Consider the following 26,766-nt stretch of genomic DNA (forward strand, 5'->3'; position numbering starts at 1 on the left):
AACGCCGCTGGCTGGAACCAAGGACTAAGTTCTCTCTGAGCAAGCACATTTCCGATTAAGGCAGCGGAGGTGTGGCAAGGGCTTCCCCACCGCGGCCCTCCAGTCCCGGCCTCTCCCTCCCCGCGGGGACAGGCTGGGGTCCCCGCGCCAGGTGAGCCAACCTCGCGGGGCAGGCGCTGGAGGGCGGAGAGGGCTGTCCGGCCCTCCTGGGCCCGGGCCCCCCGGCGGGGAGCAGACCGGGAGGACGGCGACCGCAGGAACTGCCTCCAGGGGGGGCGCGGGGCAGCCGCGGCTCGGACCCCACTGAAGCGCGGGACGGCCCCCGGCCTCCCCGGCCCCCGCGCGTCCTCGTCCCCGGGTCCCGGTCCCCACGCGTCCCCGCCCCGCGCTCCCCCCGCCCTGGCTCGCCCCGCCCCGCGCGCCCCCGCGTCCCCGCCCCGCGCGCCCCCGCCCCCCTGCCCCCCGCGCCGGACGCCCGCCAGCGCCCCGGGCCGAGGAGTGGGCGCGGGCGGCCGCCGGGAGGAGGAGGAGGGGGCGGAGGAAGAGGAGGAGGAAGGCGGCGGGAGGAGGAGCCGCGGGGAGGAGGGCCGCGGGGCAGTCGCGCCGGCGCTGGGCGAGGAAGCGGAGCGGCCGCCTCCGGGTGAGCGTCTGCGGGGGGTCGCGGCCGGCGGTGCGTCTGCTGCCTCCTCGGTGACCCGGCCGCCGGCCGCGGGGCGCTGCTTCCTGGGGCGGCGGGGCCGGGGCCGGAGCCGGGGAGGCGGCCGGGGCCGGGGTCCCGGCGGCACGAGGCCCTGCGCCTCCTCGGCGGGCCGGCGGGCGGGGAGCCGCGTCCAGGAGCCGGCGGGAGGGCCGAGGCCTGCTTCCGCCGCCGCCGCCCGACCCTCGGCCTCCCGGGCCGCCGCGCGCCGGGCCGGCCGCCGCCTTTGTGGCCCGCAGCCGCCGGGAGGCCGGGCTCGGCGAGGCCTGGGCGGCGCGGGCCTGCGCGCTCCCTAGCGCGCTCCACACCCGCTCGGCCCGCTGGACCCCTCGGCTCGGGGCCGGGGGCGGCGGGGCCCCGGCGGGGGTGGGGCAGCCGGGACCCGGGCTGCCCCCCGCGGGGGTGCTGCTGGGTGAATTCACCCCCCGGGCTGTGCGGATGGTGGGGTTCCAGCAGCTCCCCGGGACGCGGGGCAGGCCGCGATCTCGTTTGCTTCGGGAGTTGGCAACTTCAGGGACGCTGGTGGCTCCGTGTGGAGCAGGACTGTTGACATCTCTCAGTGTGCGTCCTGGCACAGAACTTGGAATGTGTGCGGGTCCCTGGGTGCCAGCGTCGCGCGCAGTCGGCCTGTGGAATTCGGGGTTCCGTCCCGCTCTGGAACTTGGGGCCAGGTGGGAACACGCGGCAGAACTCGGGCTTCCGGGAAGGAAGTCCATACCTTTGAATTGAGAGCCACCGATGTTCCTGGACCAGGCAGCGCGCATCCCAGCAGTCATGTGAATGAGGCAGAAGGGCTCCAAAACACGTTTCTAATGGGCCGTGTGCCCTGAATAAAGACGTATTTGTCATCAAAAGTAAACTGTTTTCTCCTTTTAGATGAAATCACTGGGGTGTTCTCACCCACAGGAGGCGTGCGTTTCTCGACGTTTTTTTCTTAACCCAGCAGATACCACCACATGAAACTCGCTTCGCTTACTTGAATGAATGAATGTTAAGTGGCTTATTTAGTGCTAGAGAGAGTCAAGCGTTATTTGAAAGCATGAATGGCACGGTTGACCAAGTTTCACAGGTAAAACCCCAAAACGTAGCCCCTGATACAGCTTTCCCCAGGCTCCCGATTTCTCCTCGGTGGCTCACCTGGCGCGCAGGTGATGAGGTTCAGAATGTCACCGGCGCTGATGGAATGTGTGGCCGCAGCACGTAGGTTCCAGCACAGTCCCTGGTGTTCTCTCATTGCCCTTGGGGAAGCTGCTCTCTGATGGGGGACGTGATAAGAATTCTTGGAAGAAGTGACTCTGGGGTTTGGTCAGTGCTTGCTACTGTTTGGTCTGGTTGAGGATCCACCATGTTATTCACCCGAACTTTATTGTCCTTTTTAGGACTCCCTTCAGCATCTCTTTGAAACATTTTCCCCTCTTTATTATGGTCCTTAAACATCGTCTGAGTTGGTGGGAAGTATACTGTCCCTTTCCCCTTCTTTTTTTTTTTTTTTTGATTTTTTTTTTTTTTTAGAGATGGAGGGAGGGAGAGGGGGAGAGAGATAGAAACATTGATGAGAGAGAAACTTCAACATCAATTGGCTGCCTTCTGCAACAGCCCCCACCGGGGATGGAGCTGCAGCCAAGCTTGTGTCCTGATCTGGAATTGAACCAGTGACCTTCTGGTGCATGGGTTGATTGATGCTCAACCATCTGAGCCACACTGGCTGGGTCCTTTCCCCATCTTTTTTTTTTTTTTTTTTTAATATATTTCATTGATCTTTTACAGAGAAGAAGGGAGAGGGATAGAGAGTTAGAAACATCGATGAGAGAAACATTGATCAGCTGCCTCCTGCATACCCTCTACTGGGGATGTGCCCGCAACCAAGGTACTTGCCCTTGACCAGAATCGAACCTGGGACCCTTCAGTCCGCAGGCCGACACTCTATCCACTGAGCCAAACCTGTCAGGGCAACTTCCCCATCTTTTAATGGGAAAGCCTTACACATGACTGCCACTGGCTCCAGGGACACACCCCTGGGTGTCACCTGGCACCCTCCCAAGGCAGCACCTTGCAGGGAGTGACAGGGGTTTGGGCACCATTGACCTGGGCTGCAGCCCACCTGGGCTGTGCTATGACCTGGGAGGAAAAGCTGGCTGTAGGGACTGGATTCCTACTCGTTCCTTTCAGTGGCCCTCTTTTTAGGGAACAGAAGCAAGTATCTTAAGACTGTCTTGTTATGTAACTTCACTCCTCACAGATAACTGGTAGTTTTCTCCATTGTGGTCAGTTGTCAGGAAACTTTCGTGTTACTAATAGTATGTGTCTTTTATTTTGCTCATGGAAGTCATTGTGCGATCTTATTGAAAAGTCTTACTATACTCTGAAAAAAAGGAAATGTTATGTCCATTTCTGAGTTTGTGATAGTTACTGTTTTCTCTCAGAAATACACAGCCATATGAAATGGGTTGGTACACAACTATGTTGAATTATGATCTTTATTTATAATCCAGTATAACTAGTGGGTATATATACATCCATTTTAATATTTCAGAAGGGTAGACCGGTAAATGACCCAGAACTAGGATCACTTTTTGCTGTTTTCTGTTTGTTGCGCCTGTTATGGGAAGTGAAGGTTGCCTGTTTCAGTCCTCTGACCTCATCCCTCACCTCCAGTTTTGGCAAGGGTGTATTTGCAGTCCCTGTGTACTTTTGTAAAATTATTCCCTTTACAAGGAAGGAATTCATAATACTAATGTATGTCACAGAAAGAGCAAACTTTTTTGTGTGACAAGATTGACCAAAAGAGTTGTCCAGGTAGTAAACTGGGAATAGTAGTGGGACATGACTTATGTTGGACCATTAGTGAAATTGGCATTAATATTTTATGATTATTTTATTATACTTATAAGTAGTGAAAGCTTTAGGACTGAGTGTACATTTTACTTTAAACTTGGGTCTTCTTTGATGATTCACACAAACATCAAATTTTACTTAGTTGAAACAGTTGTTTTTAGGGGGCTGTTGGTCTTCTTGATGCTTTCAAGAATAGACATACTAGGTAAGGTCATTGAAGATTTCAGTTCTCAAATTGCACCTAAAGGACATTTTGGAGGTGTTAGATCTTCAGGAAAGAGTATACCTTACTAGCTTTGTGACCTTGAACACATCTTAGGTTCCCTCCCAGTCTATTCCTCATATGGGACTAACCTGGGGATAGTCATCCATTTGACAGTTATTATGAGCATTATTTGTTTAAAGTAAAATCCAAGCACTGTCATGGGTTACAATATTTCTGTCTGGTTCTGCAGAATTCACAGGGAAGGTACTTTGAATTGATTTTATTGGGGTGACATTGGTTAATAAAATTATATAGGTTTTGGGTGTACAATTCTATACTAAATTATCTGTATATTGTATTATGTGTTAACCACCCAAATCAAGGCTCCTTCTATCACCATTTATCTCCTTTATCCTTTCCTACATCCCTCCCCCCACTTCCCTCTGATAATCACCATACTATTTGTGTCTATGAGGGTTTTTTTTGCTTAATCCCTTCACCTTTTCACTCAGCTCCACAACCCCAGTTCCCTCTGACAGCTATAGGTTTGTTTTCTAAAGTCTGTTTCTATTTTGTTTGTTAGTTTATTTTTTTCATTAGTTTCCACATATAAGTGAAATCATATGATACTTGTCTTTCTCTGACTGGTTATTTCACTTAGCAAAATGCTTTCCAGGTCCATCCATGTTGTCAAAGGGTAAAATTTCCTTCTTTGTTTACGCCTTGGTACTATTTCATTGTGTAAATGTACCACAGCTTTTTTATCCACTTATCTACTGGTGGACCCTGGGGTGTTTCCAGATCTTAGCTATTGTACTAGTAAATAACGCTGCAATGGACATAGGGGTGTGTATATTTTTTTGAATCAGTGTTTTGGGCTTCTTTGGTTATATTCCCAGAAGTAGAACCACTGGATCATAAGATAGTTCCATTTTTAATTTTTTTGAGGTATCTCCATGCTGTTTTCCATAGTGGCTGCACCAATCTGCATTACTACCAACAGAGGACAAGGGTTCCCTTTTCTCCACATCCTCGCCAACACTGTTTGTTGCTTTACTGATGGCAGACATTCTGGCAGGTGTGAGGTGATACCTCATTGTAGTTTTAATTTGCATTGCTGTGATGATTAGTGACTTTGAGCCTCTTTTAATATGTCTGTTGGTCATCTGTCCTCTTTGGAGAAGTGTCTATTGAGGTTCTTTGCCCATTTTTTAAATTGGATTGTTTGTTTTTTTGGTGTTTTATAAGTTCTTTATAAGGGTAGGTTTTTAAAAATAAACAGGAAATCTTATTTGCTTTATCTGTACAGCTGCCTTTCTCAGCATTGGTGTGAACATTGAAGAGACAATGCATGTAGATGTGTGAGTTCAGTGCCTGGCCTATAACAAGTACTAATAGTAATAATTAGATTACACTGTGATCGGTTAAAAGGAGTATTCTGGTTTATCAGCAATGTCTATGTAAGACTTGGTTTTTCTTGTTAAGGAAGCCCTGTGTGGGAAAGGGTGAGGGTCCACAGGGACAAGAAAAATGTCAATAAGAGAGGAGAGAGTGGGAGTCCACGTAAGTACTAATGGTGCCAGCTACTAGAAGAGTGAGGGTGGCAAATGCTTACAGTGTCAGCCACCATTGGGTTCCTTGGCCCTGGGTCATGGCGGTCAGTGGTGGAGGATCGAGAACAAAAAAGGTACAATACATGGCCCTCTGCAAGGCCCTGTGCTCGATTCATGCTGTTTTAATATTGCTTTATCACTCTTAGCAGCTATCATACTAAACTTGTTTCTTGAAATTATTGAAAGGGCATCCACTCGGAGACTATGTTCGGGGAGCAGTGGCTATCCCCTTGTCCCTGGGAGCAGACCATTGAATAAAGAAAGAAAGAGGAGAAGAAAGAAGACAAGATCTGGTCTTTGAAGACCTAGATGACAAGCAGTTATCTGAACACTGAGCCCTGAAGGTGTCACTGTGCCATCCTGAAATTTGCCAACAGGTAAATTTGGTTATCTGAAGAGGCATCCATCTACAGCAGTTTGATGGCAGTCTGAGATTACTGTATATTCAATGTATACATTTGTGTTTAAAGCTTTTATTCTGAAGACAGAGGAATATATGGTTCATATTGGATAAAATTTTCACCAAAAATGATAATAGGAGTTTAATGTTATTCTTTAGAACTGTGTAGACAAGGTGTTCACCAAGTGCTCTAGATAGCCTCTTAGGTTGCTGCTTATGATTGAACTTGTAGTGGTAGCTGTTGTTCTGGCCACACCAGAAACATGCTGGATGGTTGAAGCAGCAGTACAGTAACACACTTTTAAAGTAGGAAGTCTTACTGGTAGGCTTGTTACTTTGTATGATTTTCCTTTTATAAATTTTGGTTTGATGTTTATAATAATGAAGGTATTTGCTATTCAAGCTTAATTTCCGCTTTAAAGTAAATATTTTTTGGCAATAGCTATTTTTGTCTTTTGACATTGCTTTTAAAGTGAACACATGTACAACACACACACTGAATAACAGTACTACCAGTTATAACAGACTCAGATTATGTAAGCATGTATCAAAATAGAATTGCATTAGGATTTTAGTAGTTTGGCACATTTGCAAAATTATTTCATTGTAGAAATAGAATGAACCTCCTGATCATTAACCAGCTTCTTTCTTACCTAGATGATGAGGAAATTGAGACTAAAAGTGATTACATAGTCTTCCCAAAGTCACATACCACATTACAGATTTCATATTGGAATCTGGTGTAGAAACCTCTTCTTGCCATTGATGTAAGATGTTTTATTTTCTCCTGGGAGCAAGGGAATTTGGGTTTGTGGAGGAAACCCTTCATGGAGGATGTGTCACAGTTGAGCTGGCCCTTGGAGGGTGACCTGCGTTTGATTGGGAAGAGCTATAGACGACAGGGACATTATCTCAAACAGGCTGAATCTAACCGGAGCTGTATGTTTACTTCCCTGATTTGATGGAGCTCATCCTCCTAGTGACTTCCTAGACAGGTGATGGGGCATGGGGTCATGTGTGTGTGTTTGACACCTGGCATGTCAGAAAATGTCTGTGTTCTAAATATTTGATGTATAGTCCAGCTGGGTATAGATTTCTAGGTTACTGTTTGAGTCAGTGGCAGCCTAACTCTGAAATTTCAGCAACAAATAAAGGTGTGTTTCTCACTTTCACCACATCTGCTGTGGGCCTGGGATTCCTCTAACATCTTCCTTGAGATCCAGCCTACTGTCACCTGTGTTCCCCTCCCATCACCCATGGCTCGGGCTACCACAGCAGAGACAGGGAGAGCAGACAGGCCACAGGCTGGCACTGAAATACTTGGAGCAGAAGTGACACATGTCATATTTGCTCCACAGTCCATTGTCCAGAGCCAGCCATGTCCTTGCTGGAATGCTGAGAGATGTGGAAGCACACTGAAGTGATTGATCGATTGTATGCCATGTTGAAAGTCAGTTTCTCTGGGAATTTTTAAGGCATTGCTCTGCCAGCTTCCAGTGCTATCTCTTAGTCAGCAGCATTACACATCCCAATCATTTGTATGTAATTTTTTTCTCTTTCTGGATGCTTTATAGTACCTTTGTATTATCTCCTAAACTCTAAAATGTTGCTGTAATGTGCCTGATTGTTATTTTTTCTTTTTGGATAGACTGAGCAGTCCATGGATCCTTAGACTCTACACTTGGATTCTGGCAAAATGTTTAAAATTTCTTTTATAACTTCTTCCCCTTGAATTTTTTCCCCGCCTGACTGAAGCTCTTTGTTGGATGTTGGGCCTCTTGAATTGATGTGTTAATTTTTAAGAATCAGCTTTTTTTTTTTTTTTTTGGTTCTTTTTTAGGGTGTGAATATTCTCCATTTTCTCCTTTTGAATTATAATTTTGGCTTCAGGAATTCTTGTTTTTTAACTGTTCTCTTCCCCACTTTTGAAAATAAATAGTATATGATTCTTGTTTCAGATTTGCGATAACTTTTCTTAGATGTGTTTTTTGTTGCCTTCCCTTCCAGTAGACTTCAATTTCAGCTTTCTCCAGTTTCTCTAAGCCAGTTAACACTGTTGTTGTCTGCTTTCCATTCCTCACTGACCTTGTGTTTTTAGGGGGTGAGGAAGAGGGATAATAAAGATAAAGACGTTTATGTTTCATAAGCTCATGCAAAGTTTTTTTGTTCTTTTTAAAAGTTTGTGTTTGTTTTTCTAGCATCAATGAATATTAAAGCCTTTTACCTTGTGGGGAACTCACATCTAATTTCTCTTTAAATAGATTTTCACTGTGTGTTCAGCTAGTGTCATCATGAAGGCACATCTCTGTCACTGAGCTCCATGTAACTTAAATACGAAATGCCTGCTCTCCTACAGTGGGCAATGCAAATTATTTTAAGTTGGATCTTTTTTAAAAATATGTTTTTATTGATTTCAGAGAGAGGAAAGGAGAGGGAGAGATAGAAACATCAATGAGAGAGAAATATCATCGATTGGGTGCCTCCAGCATGCCTCCTACTGGGGATCAAGCTCGTCCATGTGCCCTGACAGGGAATCGAACCATGAACTCCTGGTTTATGGGTTGACACTCAACCATTGAACCACACCGGCTAGGCTTAAGTTGGATCATTTTAATATCAAGAGGTCACATGTGTGGCATCCTACAATAAATGGTTATATTAGATAATTATCAGCTTACAATGCACACAATGTTTTCCATTTTGTAAGATTATTTGCTTAATAGGGCTATATTATTAATTTGAATAATTATTGCTCCCCAGGATCCCCTTTATCTCTAAAAGTCAGAAGTGAGGTTTATGTATGCTCTTAATATATATTTAGTAAATCTTATGTGGATTACTTTTTGTATCCCAAATCTGCTATTCTCATTTTCATTGTACTTATAGAAAATGAGGAAAGATGATATTAACTGAAAGTTCATATTCTCTAAAGCACGCTGAATGAAAAACTCATATATTCTATGCAAAAGCATTTGAGTAGTTGATAAATTGTTTTTTTAAATTGGAGACTTTGTGTTGAGATCTAAAGTCTGAGAGCATTCAAAACAGTTGTGTCACTTTTCAGTTACTTATATTTTTAAATACTTTAAAAAAGATTTTTAATTGATTTTTTTTTCTTTTTTTTTTTTTTTTAGTGAGGGAGGGAGAGAGGGTAACATCGATGTGAGAGTGAAACACTGATAAACTGCCTCCTGCATGCCCTCTATTGGGAATCAAGCCCACGACCAGGGCATGTCACCTGACTGGGAATTGAACCAGCAACCTTTGGGTGCATGGGATGATGCTCAGCCAACTGAGCCACACTGGCCAAGGCACGTTACAGTTATTTTTATGTGCACATTGCCTTTAGGAGTTAAAAGTTTTTGCTTTAGTAGTTCAGTATATTTAAAAGATTTTGTGTGTAAATGATTATAACTTTAAATTTTGAAGAATGAAAAGTATTGAAAGAACTTAATTATTGCACTGTTTGGTATAGTACCTCTGCCACAGAATGAAAACAAAAACAGCAGACAGATCTTTGGGCCCTACCTAATTATAACTATTTGTCATAAATTCTGAAAGTGTGTTACCTGCTCAGTAGTTTAAACAGTGAAGCCATTCTTTCTCACAGGCAGTCAACATGCTGAGATTGCTTAGGGTATTTGCTATGTTTTTAGCTAAAACATTGGTGAGTGCCTAGAAAGGTATAAAAATATGTACATTAAAATTTAATATGCACATATATAAAGACTGAGGATTTGTTACCTAAGTATACTACTTTTTAAATCCAACATGTTTAAATCTGAATTAGAAAATTAAGGAATGAGTTTATTTCATTAACTAATTCTTATAAGCCAGCTCCATTAATATTTTAAATTATTGAATCTATGAACTATTGTTTCATATTTAGTTGACTAGCAATGCATTGAACACAGTTACAGGAAAAAATGCTTAGAAATGATCACGTAAAAGTTCTCTGCAGGTTTAATGTCTGAGTATCTGCATATTTTTATTTTCATTCAATCAGATACTCTTGGAGCTGGGTAGGTTTTAGAGATCAATGTGTTATATGGGAAACGAGACTCGGAAGATTCACCCAGTGTCACAGGAACTTGGTGCTACTTTATGTTTTTATGTAAGTGGTCTACAAAGTGGGAGTGAATCACTTGAACATTCATTAGAGCTTTTGCTGTAATTATAAATTCATTCTTAATTTATTAAATTTTAAATTAAAAGTGGACAACTTTAAGTCCACTTTTTTTTTTTTTAATCCTCATCAGAGGATATGTTTTTATTGATAATAGAGAGAGGGAGAAAGAGAGAAACATCGATGTGAGAGGGAAACATTGGTTTCCTCTCGTATGCACCCCAACTGGGGATTGAGCCCGAAACCTGGGTATGTGCCCCGACCAGGAAGTGAACCTGCGACCTTTTGGTGTATGGGACAATGCTCCAACCAGCTGAGCCACACCAGGACAAGTCTACTTTTCTTAATTGGGTTATCTTTAAATTTCTTTATCCACCTTTATAGCCATACAAGTATTCCTGTTGCTTTTTAAAACTAAGCTTATTGTGGTAAGGTCTAGAGGCCCTAAAAGAAGGCAAAGCAATTATATTACATTTACTCTGTTTCACTTACTTTTATTTGCATGTAGTTCTCAAGAATGTGAAGAGCCAGAGATTTTAACACTATGTGCAAATTAACAAGATAGCTTGACACGGTTACATGATTGCTGCCAAGAGACATGAGATACCTGAGCCCGAGATAAAGGACTTCCTTCAGGATACCATCCTTAGCCAGGGTATCAGCCTTTGTGCCACCTCCCTGAGCACCAGTACCTTGTTGAGAAAAGAATGTAGGGGACCAAAGGAGAAAGCAAGAAAAATACCTAAAATGCCACTCTGCAATAATGCCCGTAAGATAGGACAGTAGCTTGGACCAACAAGATGGTGGAAAGTGATTGGATTCTGCATGTATTTTGAAGATAGCTGAGATTGGGAGTGGGGTGTGAGAAAGAGAGGAGCCATGGATGATCCAAACCCTTTGTTCTGAGCTGTTGGGAGAATGGAGTAACCACAAGTGAAAGTGGAAAAGGCTGCAGGGAGAGCAGGGTGGAGGTGGGATGGGAAAGATCCAGAGCTTCATTATGAACTCGTTAAGTCTCAGGTATCTCTAAGATAGCAGAGTGGCCACGCCAAGAAGGGAGTTGAGCCCTAGCTGATTTGGCTCAGTGGATAGAGTGTTGGCCTGTGGACTGAAAGTTCTGGATTCAATTCCAGTGAAGGGCACATGCCTGGAGTGTGGGCTTGATCTTCAGTAGGGGGCGTGCAGGAGGCAGCCAATCAATGATTCTCATCATTGATGTTTCTATCTCTTCGTCTCCCTTCCTCTCTGAAATCAATAAAAATATATTTTTTTTAAAAAAAGAAGAAGGGAGTTGATTGATTACTGGCTAAAGAGATAGAAATTCAGGCCCGGCTGGCGTGGCTCAGTGGTTGAGCTTCGACCTGTGCACCTAGAGGTCACTGGTTCAATTCCTGGTCAGGGCACATGCCCAGGTAGCAGGTTTGATCCTCAGCAGGGGGTGTGCAGAAGGCAGCCGATAGATGTTGAGGTTTCTCCCTCATCGATGTTTCTGTCTTTCCCTATCCCTTCCTTGCTCTCTAAAAATTAATAAAAAACATGTTTAAATAAAAGGAAATTCGAGAGTAGATGACACATCAATATTATTTAGAACATGAGAATGAGTGAAGTCACTAAAGACATGAGTGTAAATGAAGAAGAAATGACCAAAGTTGAGTGCTGGGGAGCTCCAAAATTAAGAGATTGGAGGCAGTCTGAGGCATGATCAGCTGTATCAAATGCTGCTGAGAGAGCACCTAAGATAAGGACTGAGAATTGATACTGGATTTGCGGTGTGGACATCATTAGTGACTTTGACAAGAGCAACTTCTGTGTAGTGGTAGAGTAGGTGTCTGGTATGGTTTAAGAGAAAATTGGGAGACAGGGAATGGTAGGCCTCAGGTATGCATGATTTTCCCAAGGTGCTCTGTTGCAGAGGAGATTAAGAAATTGAACCCTCTTTCTCCACCCATAGCTGGTGGGGAAAGTGGGGCCAAGACAAGTTTGTTTATACATGTGAGAAATGACATTTTTAGGAGTGATCCTGTAGAATGGGGAAATTGTTGGGTAATGAAGGAGATCTCGTGTGCCAAGTGGAGGGTGCCTTTAGAAAGATGTGTGCACCTGCACAGTGACAGGATAGATGTTCAAACCTGTGTCACCAGGTCGGTAGACGTGAATTGAAGTGTTGGAGTTTGAAATTTGGTTGTGATGTTTTTAATTTTCTCAGTGAAACAGGAAGCTGGCCCATCAGCTGGGATTGAGGTGGGGGGAGTAAGTATTATAGGAGTGAGGAAAGCTGTGAAATGCCCACAAGTGCGGAGTGAATGGAATGTAGTTTGATTTCCAGGCACATGGAGGCTCCATCTGAAGTTCAGGTCATGACCATAAAGTGAGGTCAGTCAATGCTTATGGGTTTGTGTGTCCACATGCCTCTGCAAGGGCACAGGTGTGGCCCAGGTGGGGTTGGATTTAACCGATGTTGTGGTTTTGCCAAGAGTGTCTTTCAGAGTGAGAATGGGGGAGGATTAGGGTTAGGTCTGTGCTGGGGAATGACTAGGAGTAATCATGGAAATAGTGGAATAAGGAGGGGAAAGGGACACTGAAAAGTTGGGCCTATGACTCTTGTCTTCATTTATTTTTTATGTTTCTTATTTTTTTAAATTTATCTTTATTGTTGACCCCCTCCTCCCCACTTCCACCCTTTCCCCAGGCCTTCATTGCACTATTGTCTGTGTCCATGGGTTATGCATATGCTATATAATAAAAGGCTAATATGTAAATTGTCCCCTCCACTGGGAGTTCAACCAGGGGGTGGGGCCAGCTGGCCAACTGCCTACAAACCCGCCCCAATCACCCCCCGATCGGGGCGGGCCAGCCGGACCCCACCTATGCATGAATTTGTGCACCAGGTCTCTAGTATGCATATAAGTTCTTTGGTTAATCTCTTCTCCCTCCACCCCCAACCCCCAGCCCTTCTCTCTGAAAATCATCAGTCTGTTGCATGCTTCCATGTCTCTGGATTTATTTTGTTTGTCAGTTTCTTTTGTTCATTAGATTCCACATAAAAGTAAGATCGTGTACTATGTGTCTTTCTCTGACTGGCTTATTTTGTTGGCATAATACTCTCCAGGTCCCTCCATGTTGTTTCAATACTCTTGTCTTTTAGACTTAGAGTATTTCAGGACATTCCCTGAATATATACTGAGTGGCCAGATTATTATGACCACCTGACGTTTGTAGGCAAATTAGCTATAATTTCGCGCTGAAGTTGCTAGAGGGCCAGACCATTATAAACGTCTGAATAGCACAACATACCTAAGTATTGTTGCTGATCAAGTTCATCCTATCATGTTGATGGCGTATCACAATGGAGATGGCTTCTTCCAACAAGACAGTGCGCCATGCCACGGTGCTCGTATTGTGCAGGAGTGGTTTCAAGAACATGAGGGAAACTTTACCTTGCTTAGGTGGCCCCCACAATCACCAGGTCTCAATCCAATTGAGCATTTGTGGGATGAAGTTAAAAGAGCCATCAGGCAGCTGGTTCCACAACCATCAAATCTCACAGAACTGGACAGTGCTATTCACCAGGCATGGTGTCAGATTCCTTGCATCACCTTTCAACATCTCGTGGAGTCAATGCCAAGAAGAATTGCCGCAGTATTGGAGGCAAAAGGTGGCCCAATGAAATACTGATGGGGTGGTCATAATAATCTGGGCGGTCATAATAATCTGGCCACTCAGTGTATATACACCAAACAAAATGTTAGATTTGCAAAACATTATTTTGGATGGGGTGAGGAGAAGGAGGAGGCTGCCTAGGTTCTAATAAAACAAAGATAATACACTATTCTTATCTACTGATTTATATTCTTGTTTGGTTTCCAGTCACAGTGTAACTGGAAGCCAAGAAAAGGCCTTGCATTTTGATTTAACCTGATGGATTTGTTCAGCCATTCCCTTTAAAAAAGGAACAAACAAGTTCACATACTTTATTTTTATAAAAGCGCCCCATATTTATTAGAGAACATTTTGAAAATAAAGTACTGGAAATAATATTTACAAAGTTTTCTGCAGTCCAGTTGACGGTTCTGCTGTATTTCTTACTGGCCTGGTTTTCCTCCCTATTCTTTCTACATAATCGAGACCACACTTTACATACGATTTTGTTTCCTGTGTTTTTGGACGTAACAAATGAACAATAATATGAACTTTTCCCCACGTTATTTATAACTCTGTATAAATATCAATTTTAATGGTTCCCTCAAATCCCATTGTGTAGATGTGCAGATTTTATTTACAGTTCTCATACTATTGGAACTTAGAATGCTTCTGATATTTAAGACTTAAATTTATTTCTTTATTATATATACTAATGCAGGTGACATTATGCTTTGGTTTTATATTATTTCTTTAAGATTTATAAAAATAGCATTCTTGGGTCACAGAGTATGAATATTTTTAAGATTTGCATATATCCAAGTTATATTTTCACAACTATACTAAGACATTTTCATGTAAAGCATATCATTATTTAGATAAATCTTTGTTGATTTGATTTGTGTAAAATCATTACTATTTTAATTTGATTCTCATGAGGGTTGGTATTTTTCTGGGAATGTGTTGAGCCAGTTGGTTACTTTTGTGGAAAAATGCACATTATTCCCTGCCTCACACATATCAATACTAGATTAATCAAGGACTTACATTTGAAAAGTACCACTTCGGTACTTTTATAGGAAATACAAGAGAATTTAAAGCTGTCAGGCGTCAGGATTTCTTAAGATAATAGGAGGGCAAACAATAAAAGAAGACTGACAAACTTGACTAAAGTAAGATGATAAATTTCTGTTCAAGGTACCACAAAAAAAAAAAAGTTAGGATACAAGTCGTACACACTATACAGCTGCAGAGAAAAGAAAGATGATCTGTGGAACTGATGTGGAGTGATTTCTGGGGGCCTGGAATATACCTGCCATGTCATAAATCTTTTTGTTCTATATATTTAGCCATGCATTTGAATTATTTTTCCCACAGTAATAAAAAAAAAAAGAAAGAAAAATGTTTAAAAGCCAACCCATTTTACATTCCCACCAGCAGTGTACTGGGGTTCCAGTTTTTCTACATTCATGCGAACACTAGAGCTCAGCATTCTAGTGGGTGTGTAGTTGTATCGCATTGTGGATTTCAGTTACAGTTTCTCAGTGACCAGCACTGTAAGCTCCTTTTCCTGTGGTTATTAATCATTTGCATGTCTTCTTTGGTAAAAGGTCTATTCCAGTCATTTGCCGATTTTAAAAATCGTGTTATTTGTCTTGCTTATAAATATATGTAATTATATATTTCCTGTATAATAAAAGCCCAAGTGTATAGTCGACTGGTGGGCCATTCAACCAATCAAAGCGTAATATGCTAATGATATGCTAAGACCACTCAACCGCTATGACGTGCACTGACCACCAGGAGGCAGACAGTCGACCAGTCGCTATAACGTGCACTAACCACCAGGGGGCAGACACTCCGATGGGTAGGTAGGTTAGCTTGCTGCTGGGGTCCGGCCAATTGGGGCTAAATGAGATGGGACGGACACGCCCTAGACCCCTCCCATAGTCCCTCCCCAGCTGGCCAACCTCCCACGTCTCTCCACAGCCACGATAGTACACCGGTGGGGTCCCTCGGCCAGGCCTGTGCCCTCTCGAAATCCAGGACCCCTTGGGATGTTGGAGAGCCCGTTTTGGCCCAATCTTGCAGGCCAGGCCAAGGGATCCCACTGGTGCACAAATTCATGCACCAGGCTTCTAATATATATATTCTGGATACAAATTTTTTATCAGATATGTGATAATCAAATATTTCCTCCCGTTCTGAGGCTGGTCTTTCTCTCAACAATGAGTTTTGGAGCACAAGAGTTTGGAATTTTAATGAAGTCCAAAGTTGAGTGGTTTTTGGGAGTAAGCTTCTCAGTTGGTGCTGTTTGTCTCCAAAGTACTGAAGTGGTTACTTTGGACAGGTGTCCCCGCTTCAGAGCTGCGTTTTGCAGAGAGGATGTATGAGCCTCTTCCATCATGCCAGACATGGATCCCCTGGGTGTGTACTTTTCTTATGCCCATTTCAGATGAGGAAACTGAGGCATGGATGCCCCAGGTCCTTAGGCATTGGTGGCTGTGGTCTGAGCTCAGGCCATGTGGCTGCAGAACTGTGCTCAGGATCACTGGACTTTGTCCCTGTGCCCCATGCCATGTTCACACACTCAGTTAAAGTGGTGGTTACTGATCATGTTCTGAGAGGTCAGCACTATGTCTATGAACCTCCTTAAGGTTTCGTTTGCTCTTCTCTAAAATGGAGATAAAAGATAGTATGTTCCAAATAGAGTTCTTGGGAGGATTCCAGAAGATTCATGTATGTTTCTTAGTATGCACATAGTAACCTTTGGGTGGCGGCGGCAGTGTTGTTAGTAACAGAAGTAGTAGCAGGGTGACAGGAACCTCCCCTCTTTCTGGTGTGAGTTGGGCATCTCTCTCAATGATGGTAGCATCCTAGATATTTATTTTACAGCCCTTCTCAAAGTCCTCTGCCAATGTTTGCGTATAGTGAGAACTGGCACCTAAGGATCTTGAGGGTATAGAGCAGTGATGGCGAACCTATGACACGCATGTCAGAGGTGACACGCAAACTCATTTTTTTGGTTGATTTTTCTTTGTTAAATGGCATTTAAATATATAAAATAAATATCAAAAATATAAGTCTTTGTTTTACTATGGTTGCAGATATCAAAAAATTTCTATATGTGACCCGGCACCAGAGTTAAGTTAGGGTTTTTCAAAATGCTGACCCGCCGAGCTCAAAAGGTTCGCCATCACTGGTATAGAGCTTGCTTTTTCATCCTGTGGTTTGCAGCTTTCTCCTTAATACCTTTCAAGAGAGTGTGGCGTTTTATTAGGACCAGGATGTGACCTGGAGTGATGAAATAAGTCAGGCAAGGGAGGCAAAGAGGTCGGTTTTTGTTTTGGAAAGTTACAGAATTGTAGTGGCTGATGAGAACTGCTTGCTGTATGGGGTGAACTCAGGTGCCAGGGTTGTTAGATGTGTGTTGGGCTGGGTGAGGTCTTCATTCCTGGTGTCCATAGGTGCAGAGCTACCCGAAGAGTCTATCCAAGTTGTGAAGAGGGAAGACGAAGACTGAAATGTGAGTGTGAGGTCCGTGGACGGAAGCAGGTGTGGAGGGGAAGACTGTGTCACAGGTTAGAAGGTAGGAAGAACCAGGTACAGTTGGGAACTTTTAGCAGTAAGGATTAAAGAAAGCTGTTGAGACCTTTGACCTCAAGGGCATCAGAGACCTGCTTCTCATGATTCCAGGTGGCTGAAACAGACACACATTCTACATGCACTGCCTCTTTTCTTTTGTAAGTATGGATAGGGTGGTTTTTCTATAGTAAAATAAAACCTGTCCAATGGTTACAGAAAGATCTAATGTAGAAAATATGGACTACCGGGGGTCTCCGGATCCCTTTTCCTGTTCCTAGAGATAATCACCTTTTAGACATTTACTCTACATATTTAGGCATCTAGATATATACACAAATGAGGTCATACTTGCATTTTGTTTTGTAGCTTGCCTTTTTCCAACCATGTGTCTTGGACCTCTTTCTTTATTGTATTGATGGATTATAATTTATTATACTAATCCACTGGTTTTTGATGTGTATTATTATTGTTGTTTCTTGAAAGTTATTTAAGTCTGCATTTTTACCAAAGTGAATTAGGCAGAAGTCTGTGTAGTGGTTAAGTGGGCTCATTCTATAGAATCAGTTGTGTGATTTTAGGCAAGAGCCTTAATCTCTGCCTCAGTTTCCCCATCTATGCAATGGGAACATTGGGAACATTACTATTGTTATTGCTACAAGCTGCAAGCACCCACATAGCCTCATATGTGCTAGATACTTTTTAAAGGGCATCACATATCTGAATGTATTTAAACCGCATAACTAACTCGAGTGATCAATACTGTTATTTCTAAGATCACACAGCTGTTAAATGGTGGAGCCAATGTATATGTGAATTTATGCATTCTGATTCCAGACAAGCACTCCTACTGTGTTATACTTCTGCGTGCATAATACCGAATTTACAGGGTTATAAGAATTAAATGGGACACAACATATTCTGATGGCTTAAACTAAGGCCTAACATCTAATAGGCCAATATGTGGCCTATTTTTACCAACAATAGGCCAGTGCTAGGTACATGATCAAGTAGTATTAGCGTTTGGAAAAAAAATCAATTCTCTAGAACATTGTTTTCCATATGTCCTTGTTTTGGTATGAGTATACTATATCAAAAAGACAAATTCCTAATAACATAATCACTTGGTTAAAGCACATGTGAATTTAAAATTTTGATAAGTATTTCAAATAATCCTCCACAGATTGCACCATTTACACTTCAACAGTAAGTTATGAGTGCCCAGTTTCCCGTACCCTTGCCAACATTGTTAGTGATTGAACTTTTCAGAATCATAGGTGAAAGATATTATCTTGTTTTGTTTTGAATTTCCTTTTCAGTGAATTTTTAGAGTTGAGATACAGTTTGCATACAGTGAGACTCACTCTGTAATGTACTGTCTGCTGTTTATACAAGTGCATTCAGTCATGTCACCACCACCACACCCAAGATTTAGGACAGTTCCATCACCCCAAATTTCTTTGGCTTCTTTTTGATTAATAAACTGAGAATCTTCTAAACAGTGGTCAGCAAACTCATTAGTCAACAGAGCCAAATATCAACAGTACAACAATTGAAATTTCTTTTGAGAGCCAAATTTTTTAAACTTAAACTATATAGGTAGCTACATTGTTATTAACTTAATTAGGGTACTCCTAAGGCTTAGGAAGAGCCATACTCAAGGGGCCAAAGAGCCGCATGTGGCTCGCGAGCCGCAGTTTGCTGACCACTGTTCTAGGGTGTTGATCGGTCACTTAAATTAGTTTACCTGTCTCTTGCTTGCTTTAGTTTTGTTTGCTTTCTTGCCTGTCTTCCTTCCTTTCCTTCTATCATTCTTTTTGTGTGAACTGTTCATTTGGACATTTTGCCCATTTGCTGACAGAATTGCGTGTTTTTCTCTTACTGGTTACTGAGAGCACAGTCTGTATTACAGAAGTTTATCTTTTGTCATATGTGTTTGCAGTTTTTCTCCAGTTTATTTTCGTTTTCTGCCATTTTTTGGCAATCTAAAAATTTATAAATTATGCTTTACTAGATTTGTCGATCTTCTCTTTTATGGATTTAAGGTTTTGTGTAATGCATAGAAGGGCTTCCTTGCAGTGCAAAGTTTTTGTTGTAATATTTTCCCCCTCTAGTCATTTAGCATGTCCTTTTAGTCACATGCTCTTGGTCTATTTCTTGACTTTGTAGTCTTTGTTTCCCCTTTAATTATAAGCCGTTGCAGTGTGTTTTAATATCTTGTGCATCTCATTCTCCCTCATTTTTCCTTTGAGTTTTTTACTTGTTTCATTGTTTATAAGCCAAAGTTAGCTTCATTATAATTTTGTCAGGTTTCTTACAAATTCATTGTTGATGATTTCTTGGATCTTGAGTTAATATTTTGACAGGAGTGAATTGTTTTATTTAAGAGCAAGGTCTGTCTGCCCTGGCTGGTGTGACTCAGTGGTAGAGAGTTGACCCATGGACAGTAGGGTCTCGGGTTTGATTCTGGTCAAGGGCACATACCTGGGTTGCAGACTCGTTCCCCATCTCCTGTCGAGGTCCATGTGGGAGGCAATCAATCAATGTGTCTCTCATCACATCAATGTGTTTTTTTTTCTCTCTCTTTCTCTCTTTTCTCCCCTCCCACTCTCTAAAAATCAATGGAAAAATATCCTCAGGTAAGCGTAAGGTGCGTCTTTCTGTATATCTGTAGAACAAGGATGATCCTCTGAGTAAAATTGTTGATGTGGCCGAAACCGGTTTGGCTCAGTGGATAGAGCGTCGGCCTGTGGACTGAAAGGTCCCAGGTTCGATTCCGGTCAAGGGCATGTACCTTGGGTGCGGGCACATCCCCAGTGGGGAGTGTGTAGGAGGCAGCTGATCGATGTTTCTCTCTCATCGATGTTTCTGACTCTCTATCTCTCTCCCTTCCTCTCTGTAAAAATTCAATAAAATATATTAAAAAAAAATTGTTGATGTGGTTTCAGATTTCGCAGTGCAACTAACTTAAGAAACTATCACTTGTTGATTTTTGGTGTAGTATCACAGAACATCCACAGTTATATGGAAAGGTTATTGTATGAAGCGCTCCCCCCTCTTCCAGTGTCTGTAGGAGGCTGGATTTTCTTCTTACACTTGAACTAAAACAACATACTGTAGCAGACCAGATACAGACGCAGACGTGAGAGTCCACTGTCTTAAGTCAGCCAGTAATCTAAAGCAGTGCCACTTCTCTCATTAAGTTTTTATTGTTTGGAAATTGTATTTATTTTTCATGAAAATATTACTTATGTTAATATTAATGCATATATTGTCATTTAAAAATGAATGAATAATTAAATGTTTTTAAATCTTCTCAGTTTTAATTTCTAAGAGTAAATTTCAGTAGCATGACCCACATAGACAAAGCTTCTTGTGGTTCACATTCAATTTTAAGAAGATAAAGGGGTGCTGAGTCCAGAAAATTTGGGAACCACTAAGTTGAGCTACCGACCAGCAGGGCAGTTTGTTGTAGGGGAAGTGGTGAGCTTTGGCGTCAGCAGCCAGGTTCAAATTCCAGATATGCGATTTCCTAGGGACAAATTATTTTTAACTCCATTGGGTAAATTTTTCTTCTTGAGACCCGGTTTCCTCACTTGTAAAAATGGCAATGAAAAAGCTGTTTTAGTTGTTAAAGGTTAAGTAGTTTGATGCTGTCTTTTAATTTATTAGGTGTTACAATGACAGGGATGACTATGTCCAATCATTTTTTAAAAAGAGATTGTGAAATTACTTAAAGATGTTCTGCCCACATGTATAAAATATTCATGTCTAAAATCTTTTCACTTGTGACTTCATACACATTTTCAAGTATGCATGTAAACTTAAGTTTTTACAATTAGGAAAGCAGTAAAACTAATTCAGAACATATACTTCGGCATCATGAGACAGATGGTAATCCCATAAAGAGATGGCCTATATTTTTAGAAGTGCAAACAGAAAAACAGATATTCTTAAAAATTCCAGAGTAATCTTTGCCTAGAAAATGGGATGTGATAAAAGACCAGATAGCCTAATAGAACTTTTTATAGTTTCTCATGTCTAAAATTGAATCTTACTTATTTAGTGTTAGTATTGAGTTGTATATGGATTAGTAGTTGAAATAGAAATAATCGATCAAGTAGATAATTGCCAAGTCCTTTTACTGTGGTGATAAGTCTCTTACTTTCTATGAAATGGATGCAATAGTGGGAAACAGAACCATGTGACCCCAAATTTAGTGGGGTTAATTTACATGTGAATACTTGTCACATGGGAGCAGTTATGTAACACATGAGCCTCAAGGTGCCTATCATTGTAGAGCAGTGTTCTTAGTTCACTCCACTGTTCATTCAACACATACTTATTGAGTACTTTCTTTGGGCCAGGTGTAAGCTAGGTGCTAGGGATAAAATGTTGAGAAAAAGATTGACACACTCTCTGTTAGGATGATAGACATTAGTCAGATAATTATACAAACAGGTTTAAGCATACATACTAGATGGGAATTCTAGGCAGGAAAGAGATACAGCCTTCTGAGAGCCTGGGATTGGGGGATTTCACAAAGGAAGAGAAAGATGTGGTTCTTTAGGAATTGAGAGATGAGCTGAAGTGTGAACAAATTAATAAGAGGAGAGTGAAAAAAACACACACAACACATTTCAAATCAAAGGGCCAGTAGCTTAGAAGTTCTATACTTAGACTGTGATGAATATGGATGCTTTCAGTGTGAGTGGAGCAGAAATCAAGTCAAGAATGGTCATACCATGTAGGACCTTATGGGCCACATTACGGAGGTTTATTACTTAATTCTAAATAATGATAAATTGTCCTTTCACGTGAGGAACGAGAGTGAAGGTGGTCAGGGTATCTCATTAACATACCTGATTAGAATTGCATGTCTCAAATTCATTTACTCATAATTACTGAGCATCTCCTACACCCTTGGTCTGATCCTGGACTCTTGGAAGACATCAGTGGATAAAATAGGGTTAAAATCCCTGCTTTTGTAAAGCTTACATTCTTTAATATAAAGAGGTGGAGAAAGACAAAGGACATAATAAATCTGACTAATGTGATGCAAACACATTATACATCTTTTTACCAGAAAGCCAATTTGTTTATTTCCTTGTCTCTTACTATTTCTGTTGATTTTTTCTTGTTTTTATTTTTTATTTTTACAATTTAACATGACTATATGTGTGTGTGTATATATGTTATTCCCAAGTGAACTGATTCTTTTATTTTACTTATATTTTATATAAGCTACTTTCTTTTTTATTTTATTAAAAAAAATTTTTTTTTATTGATTTCAGAGAGGAAGGGAGAGATAGAAACATCAATGATGAGAGAGAATCATTGATCAGCTGCCTCCTGCACGCCCCCTACTGGGGATCGAGCCCACAACCCAGGCATGTGCCCTTGACTGCAGGCCGGTGCTCTGTACACTGAGCCAAACCATCCAGGGCACATAAGCTACTTTCTAATGGCAGATAGGAATTCATCTTAATTATATATCAACAAAATATCTAAATTCTGTTCCCTCTAATAGGCTTCTTATTCTTGTCAAAAGAGATTAGGTATTGTGATATGTCTTACTTTGAGTACAAAACCTATACTGTCTACGTAAAAGGAGTGACTTGCCAGCTAAAGTACATTGTCATTATATTATCTAATTTTTATGAATGTCCGTATTTTTGTCAAATAATATATGTTAATAAATGTTACATGTTTATGCTTTGATAGAAGGTAGTGGTACTTGGATACTGAGTTCATCTGATATACAATAATGTTAAAAAGTAACTGGTGTTCCAAATATTTATATGTATTTTGTTTTTTGCAACCTGCTCAAAAACATAGGACATGACAATAAGACTTTTTAAAATTGCTTCTTTATAGAGATAATGTTGCTGATCCCCCCAATAAGTTGTCTGATCTGATTGTTTTTACTATAAATGATTTCACGTAGATTCTGTCTACACAGTAAGCAAGTTCCATCTATAACTAAACATTTGTAAGACATGTCCTTTCAACTCCTACTGTGTTATCATCACTATATCACTAATGGATTTGTATTATAATTTATCCATTGATCAGTCTCCTACTGGATTATGAGGCCATAAACCCTTTATTAATCTGCATTTTAACACACAGTGCTGGGTATATAGTAGGGCTTTGTAAATGCACAATGAATTAACGAATGCCATCAAGGTTAGGGGAGGTCAGAATCTTAATTTTTTTTAGCATTTTGCTCAAGTTCAAACTTGTTACATTATACTTTCATGATTGCACAAACAGCAGGACATGGCCACAGAGGAAATAAACCATGCGAAGTAAACAGAATGATTTCTGTGATTAGTTAATATGAGTTAGGAAGCCACATTTTTTCCCTCCAAAATGACTTTCAGAAAGTCTCTACAGAATTGAAATCCTGTCATTTCAATGATGGAACAGTGTACAAAAAAAGTTTAAAAATTATGTTTCTGGATACAGAAGTAAAAATTTGCCATTGGACATTGCAACAAAAAGAAGAGGAAGACATGATAATTCTGGAACTATGCTTTGTGATCTTCTTCCTAGTAGATCTCCACTGACCATACCCAATTGTACGGGAGTGCCAAAGGTGGGGCACTGGGCCGGGGGTAGGGGGGTGGGGGGAAGAAGGTGAGTGGGCCTGGAAGGGAGAGAGCAGCATTGTTGAGCTTTCCTAGAGAGCGTATCACAGATTGTGGGATGCTTTTATCTTTTCATTTTTACAGATGTTTATATTTTTAAAAAGATGTATAAGTTGTTGAGGAATCCACTAGGCTTGATATTCTCTAAGTTTTCATAGTTCCTCCTCCTCCTCTAAGTGTTTGCTGTTTGTGGGACACACACTGGTGGCTGGGCCCTGTGTGAATTAGTGCTGAAGGTGAGCATTAGGGAAGACCAAAACTCTGACCCATAATTCAGGAGACAACAAAAAGCAAGGTCTAAAAAGAAGCAGGTAGATTAGTGTTTGTTCTTTAAGCATTATTCATCAAATGCTGATTACATAGGAGGCACTGATCTATTTCGCTGGGTGGAATTGGTGGTGGGGGGGACCCTGTTCTAATGGACCTGACCTTCTTATGAACATACCTGGGTGTCTTTGTTCAAAAGCTGAAGGATTGAAACTGAGTAAGATAAAAGTTTTGTGGAAAATTTTTTAATGTGACCTTTTAATAATGTTTGTTTATTTTTTTTTATTTTAGAAAATGGCTCCAAAGAGTAAATGAAGCTGGAGAAATATGCAGATGCAGCATTGCATATGGCTTGTCCTGGTGTTCAAGGACAGTATTCCAGAGAGAAATTGATTCCCTTGGATTTGGTCATCAGTCATAATGAAGAAAATCAGTCTTAAAACCTTCCGGAAATCTTTCAACTTGACTAAAAGTAAAGAAGAAGCGGATTTCATGGTAGTGCAACAGCCCTCACTAGCCAGTGATTTTGGAAAAGAAGATTCCTTGTTCGGTAGCTGTTATGGGAAGGACATGGCCAGCTGCGACATCAACGGTGAAGATGACAAAGGGGCCAAAAACAGATCCAAAAGCGAGAGCCTCATGGGTACGTTAAAAAGACGGCTTTCTGCCAAGCAGAAGCAGAAGGGCAAGGGCAGCGGCCCCTCCGGGAGCTCTGCTGACGAGGACACCTTCTCCTCCTCCTCAGCACCCCTAGTCTTTAAAGATGTGAGAGCTCAAAGGCCCATCCGGTCCACGTCCCTCCGCAACCATCACTACAGCCCTACACCATGGCCTCTGCGACCCACAAACTCCGAGGAGACATGTATCAAGATGGAGGTGAGAGTCAAGGCCTTGGTCCACTCTTCCAGTCCGAGCCCAGCCCTGAACGGGGTTCGCAAGGACTTTCATGACCTTCAGTCGGACTCAGTGTGCCAGGAACAGAATAGTTCCCTGAAGAGCTCAGAGTCTCAGAACGGAGACCTGCACCTTCACCTTGATGAGCATGTGCCTGTCGTTATCGGACTTATGCCTCAGGACTACATTCAGTATACTGTGCCTTTAGAGGAGGGGATGTACCCTCTGGAAGGACCCCGCAGCTATTGTCTGGACGGTTCTTCTCCCATGGAAGTCTCTGCGGTCCCTCCTCCCGGGGGCGGGAGCTCCTTCCCCGAAGACGAGAATCAGGTTGACCAGGAGCTCGTGGTGGCCCCAGAGATCTTTGTGGATCAGTCGGTGAACGGCCTGTTGATCGGCACCACGGGGGTCATGCTGCAGAGCCCCAGAGCAAGTCACGACGATGCCCCCCCACTCTCACCGTTGCTACCTCCAATGCAGACGAATCCGATCCAAAGGAACTTCAGCGGGATCACCGGCACAGATGCCCACGTGGCGGAGAGTATGCGCTGTCATTTGAACTTCGATCCTAACTCTGCCCCTGGGGTTGCCAGAGTTTACGACTCAGTGCAGAGTAGTGGGCCCATGGTTGTGACAAGCCTTACGGAGGAGCTGAAAAAACTTGCAAAACAAGGATGGTACTGGGGACCGATCACACGCTGGGAGGCAGAAGGGAAGCTAGCCAATGTGCCCGATGGCTCTTTCCTTGTTCGGGATAGTTCTGATGACCGTTACCTTTTAAGCTTGAGCTTCCGCTCCCATGGCAAAACACTTCACACTAGAATCGAACACTCAAATGGTAGGTTTAGTTTTTATGAGCAGCCAGATGTGGAAGGACATACGTCTATAGTTGATCTAATCGAGCATTCAATCAGGGACTCTGAAAATGGAGCTTTCTGCTATTCCAGGTCTCGGTTACCTGGGTCTGCAACTTACCCCGTCAGACTGACCAATCCAGTGTCCCGGTTCATGCAGGTTCGCTCTTTGCAATACCTGTGCCGCTTTGTCATACGTCAGTATACCAGGATAGACCTAATTCAGAAACTGCCTTTGCCTAACAAAATGAAGGACTATTTACAGGAGAAGCACTACTGAAATTAGGGGAGCCCCGCGTCCTGCACTTTGGGAGGAAGGATAAGAGATTGAAATACAGTTTACAGATGTTCATTGCTATCAGAATCTTTGCTGCCATACTATTTCAGTTTTACATGTAAAAGAGTAATCAGTTGGTTTTCAGGTGGGAAGTGTGGGCAAGGTGTCTTGGTTTTATTTTGGTTCTTTAAAAAGGGAATCTTGAGGCTTAACAAGTGTGAGTTCTCTTTCATCAATGTGCAGAATAATCACAATGTGAATGATCAGATTCTCCCTTCCCCCACCCCCCGTCCTTTGCTGCTAGCCACTGTGATTTTTATGCATTAAAAGCACATTTCATGTGTATTCAACCCTAAGTAAAGTTGAATGAAACCTACAGAATGAAAATTGTCATGTCTCTTTAAATGGCCCATTTTCAAAGATAGTGTTGAGTAATCATACCCTTGTGATAGAACACAGAATTAACACGTACACTGAAGATGATTTTTTAATCTCATACTTGAGAAAGATTTATTTAGAATTATGAATTGATGTAATCTTGGGTACTGGAATGTGGACCTGCAACGTATCTTTTATAACACTCATTTCTAAATTATTTTAAAGGCTGTGCTGTTTTTTTGTTTTGTATTGTGAAAATTTGAATTTTTCTGTTGCCTTCATTTTCATCTTGTGATTTGTCTATTTTAATAAATGGCCTTACATTAAAAAATCATAAAGAAATGCA

The 26,766-nt window shown here is 42.0% G+C and overlaps 1 protein-coding gene across 4 annotated transcripts; it reads left to right on the top strand.

Annotated features, from left to right (window-relative positions):
* The first annotated feature begins 88 nt into the window (after window positions 1-88).
* On the top strand, window positions 89-26,766 carry SOCS6 (suppressor of cytokine signaling 6). 4 transcript variants are annotated; one of them, XM_070420452.1, is made up of 3 exons: window positions 89-151; window positions 5,537-5,727; window positions 24,309-26,766. In XM_070420452.1, exon 3 carries the CDS (start codon window positions 24,438-24,440, stop codon window positions 26,043-26,045), a length of 1,608 nt encoding a protein of 535 aa, XP_070276553.1. In that variant the 5' UTR covers window positions 89-151; window positions 5,537-5,727; window positions 24,309-24,437; the 3' UTR covers window positions 26,046-26,766. The 4 variants fall into 4 exon arrangements, with proteins under 4 accessions (XP_070276553.1, XP_070276554.1, XP_070276550.1 ...); XM_070420449.1 differs by lacking the exon at window positions 89-151 and adding an exon at window positions 567-640; XM_070420451.1 differs by lacking the exon at window positions 89-151 and adding an exon at window positions 1,733-1,766.

The sequence above is a fragment of the Myotis yumanensis genome, unplaced genomic scaffold (assembly GCF_028538775.1).
Source record: "Myotis yumanensis isolate MYYU_CA2020_CCGP unplaced genomic scaffold, mMyoYum1.0.hap1 SCAF_7, whole genome shotgun sequence".
NCBI classification, from domain to species: Eukaryota; Metazoa; Chordata; class Mammalia; order Chiroptera; family Vespertilionidae; genus Myotis; species Myotis yumanensis.

Bases quoted from the DNA above. Each gene is read 5' to 3' on its own strand.
- SOCS6 (XM_070420452.1), top strand. From the start codon at position 24,438: ATGAAGAAAATCAGTCTTAAAACCTTCCGGAAATCTTTCAACTTGACT.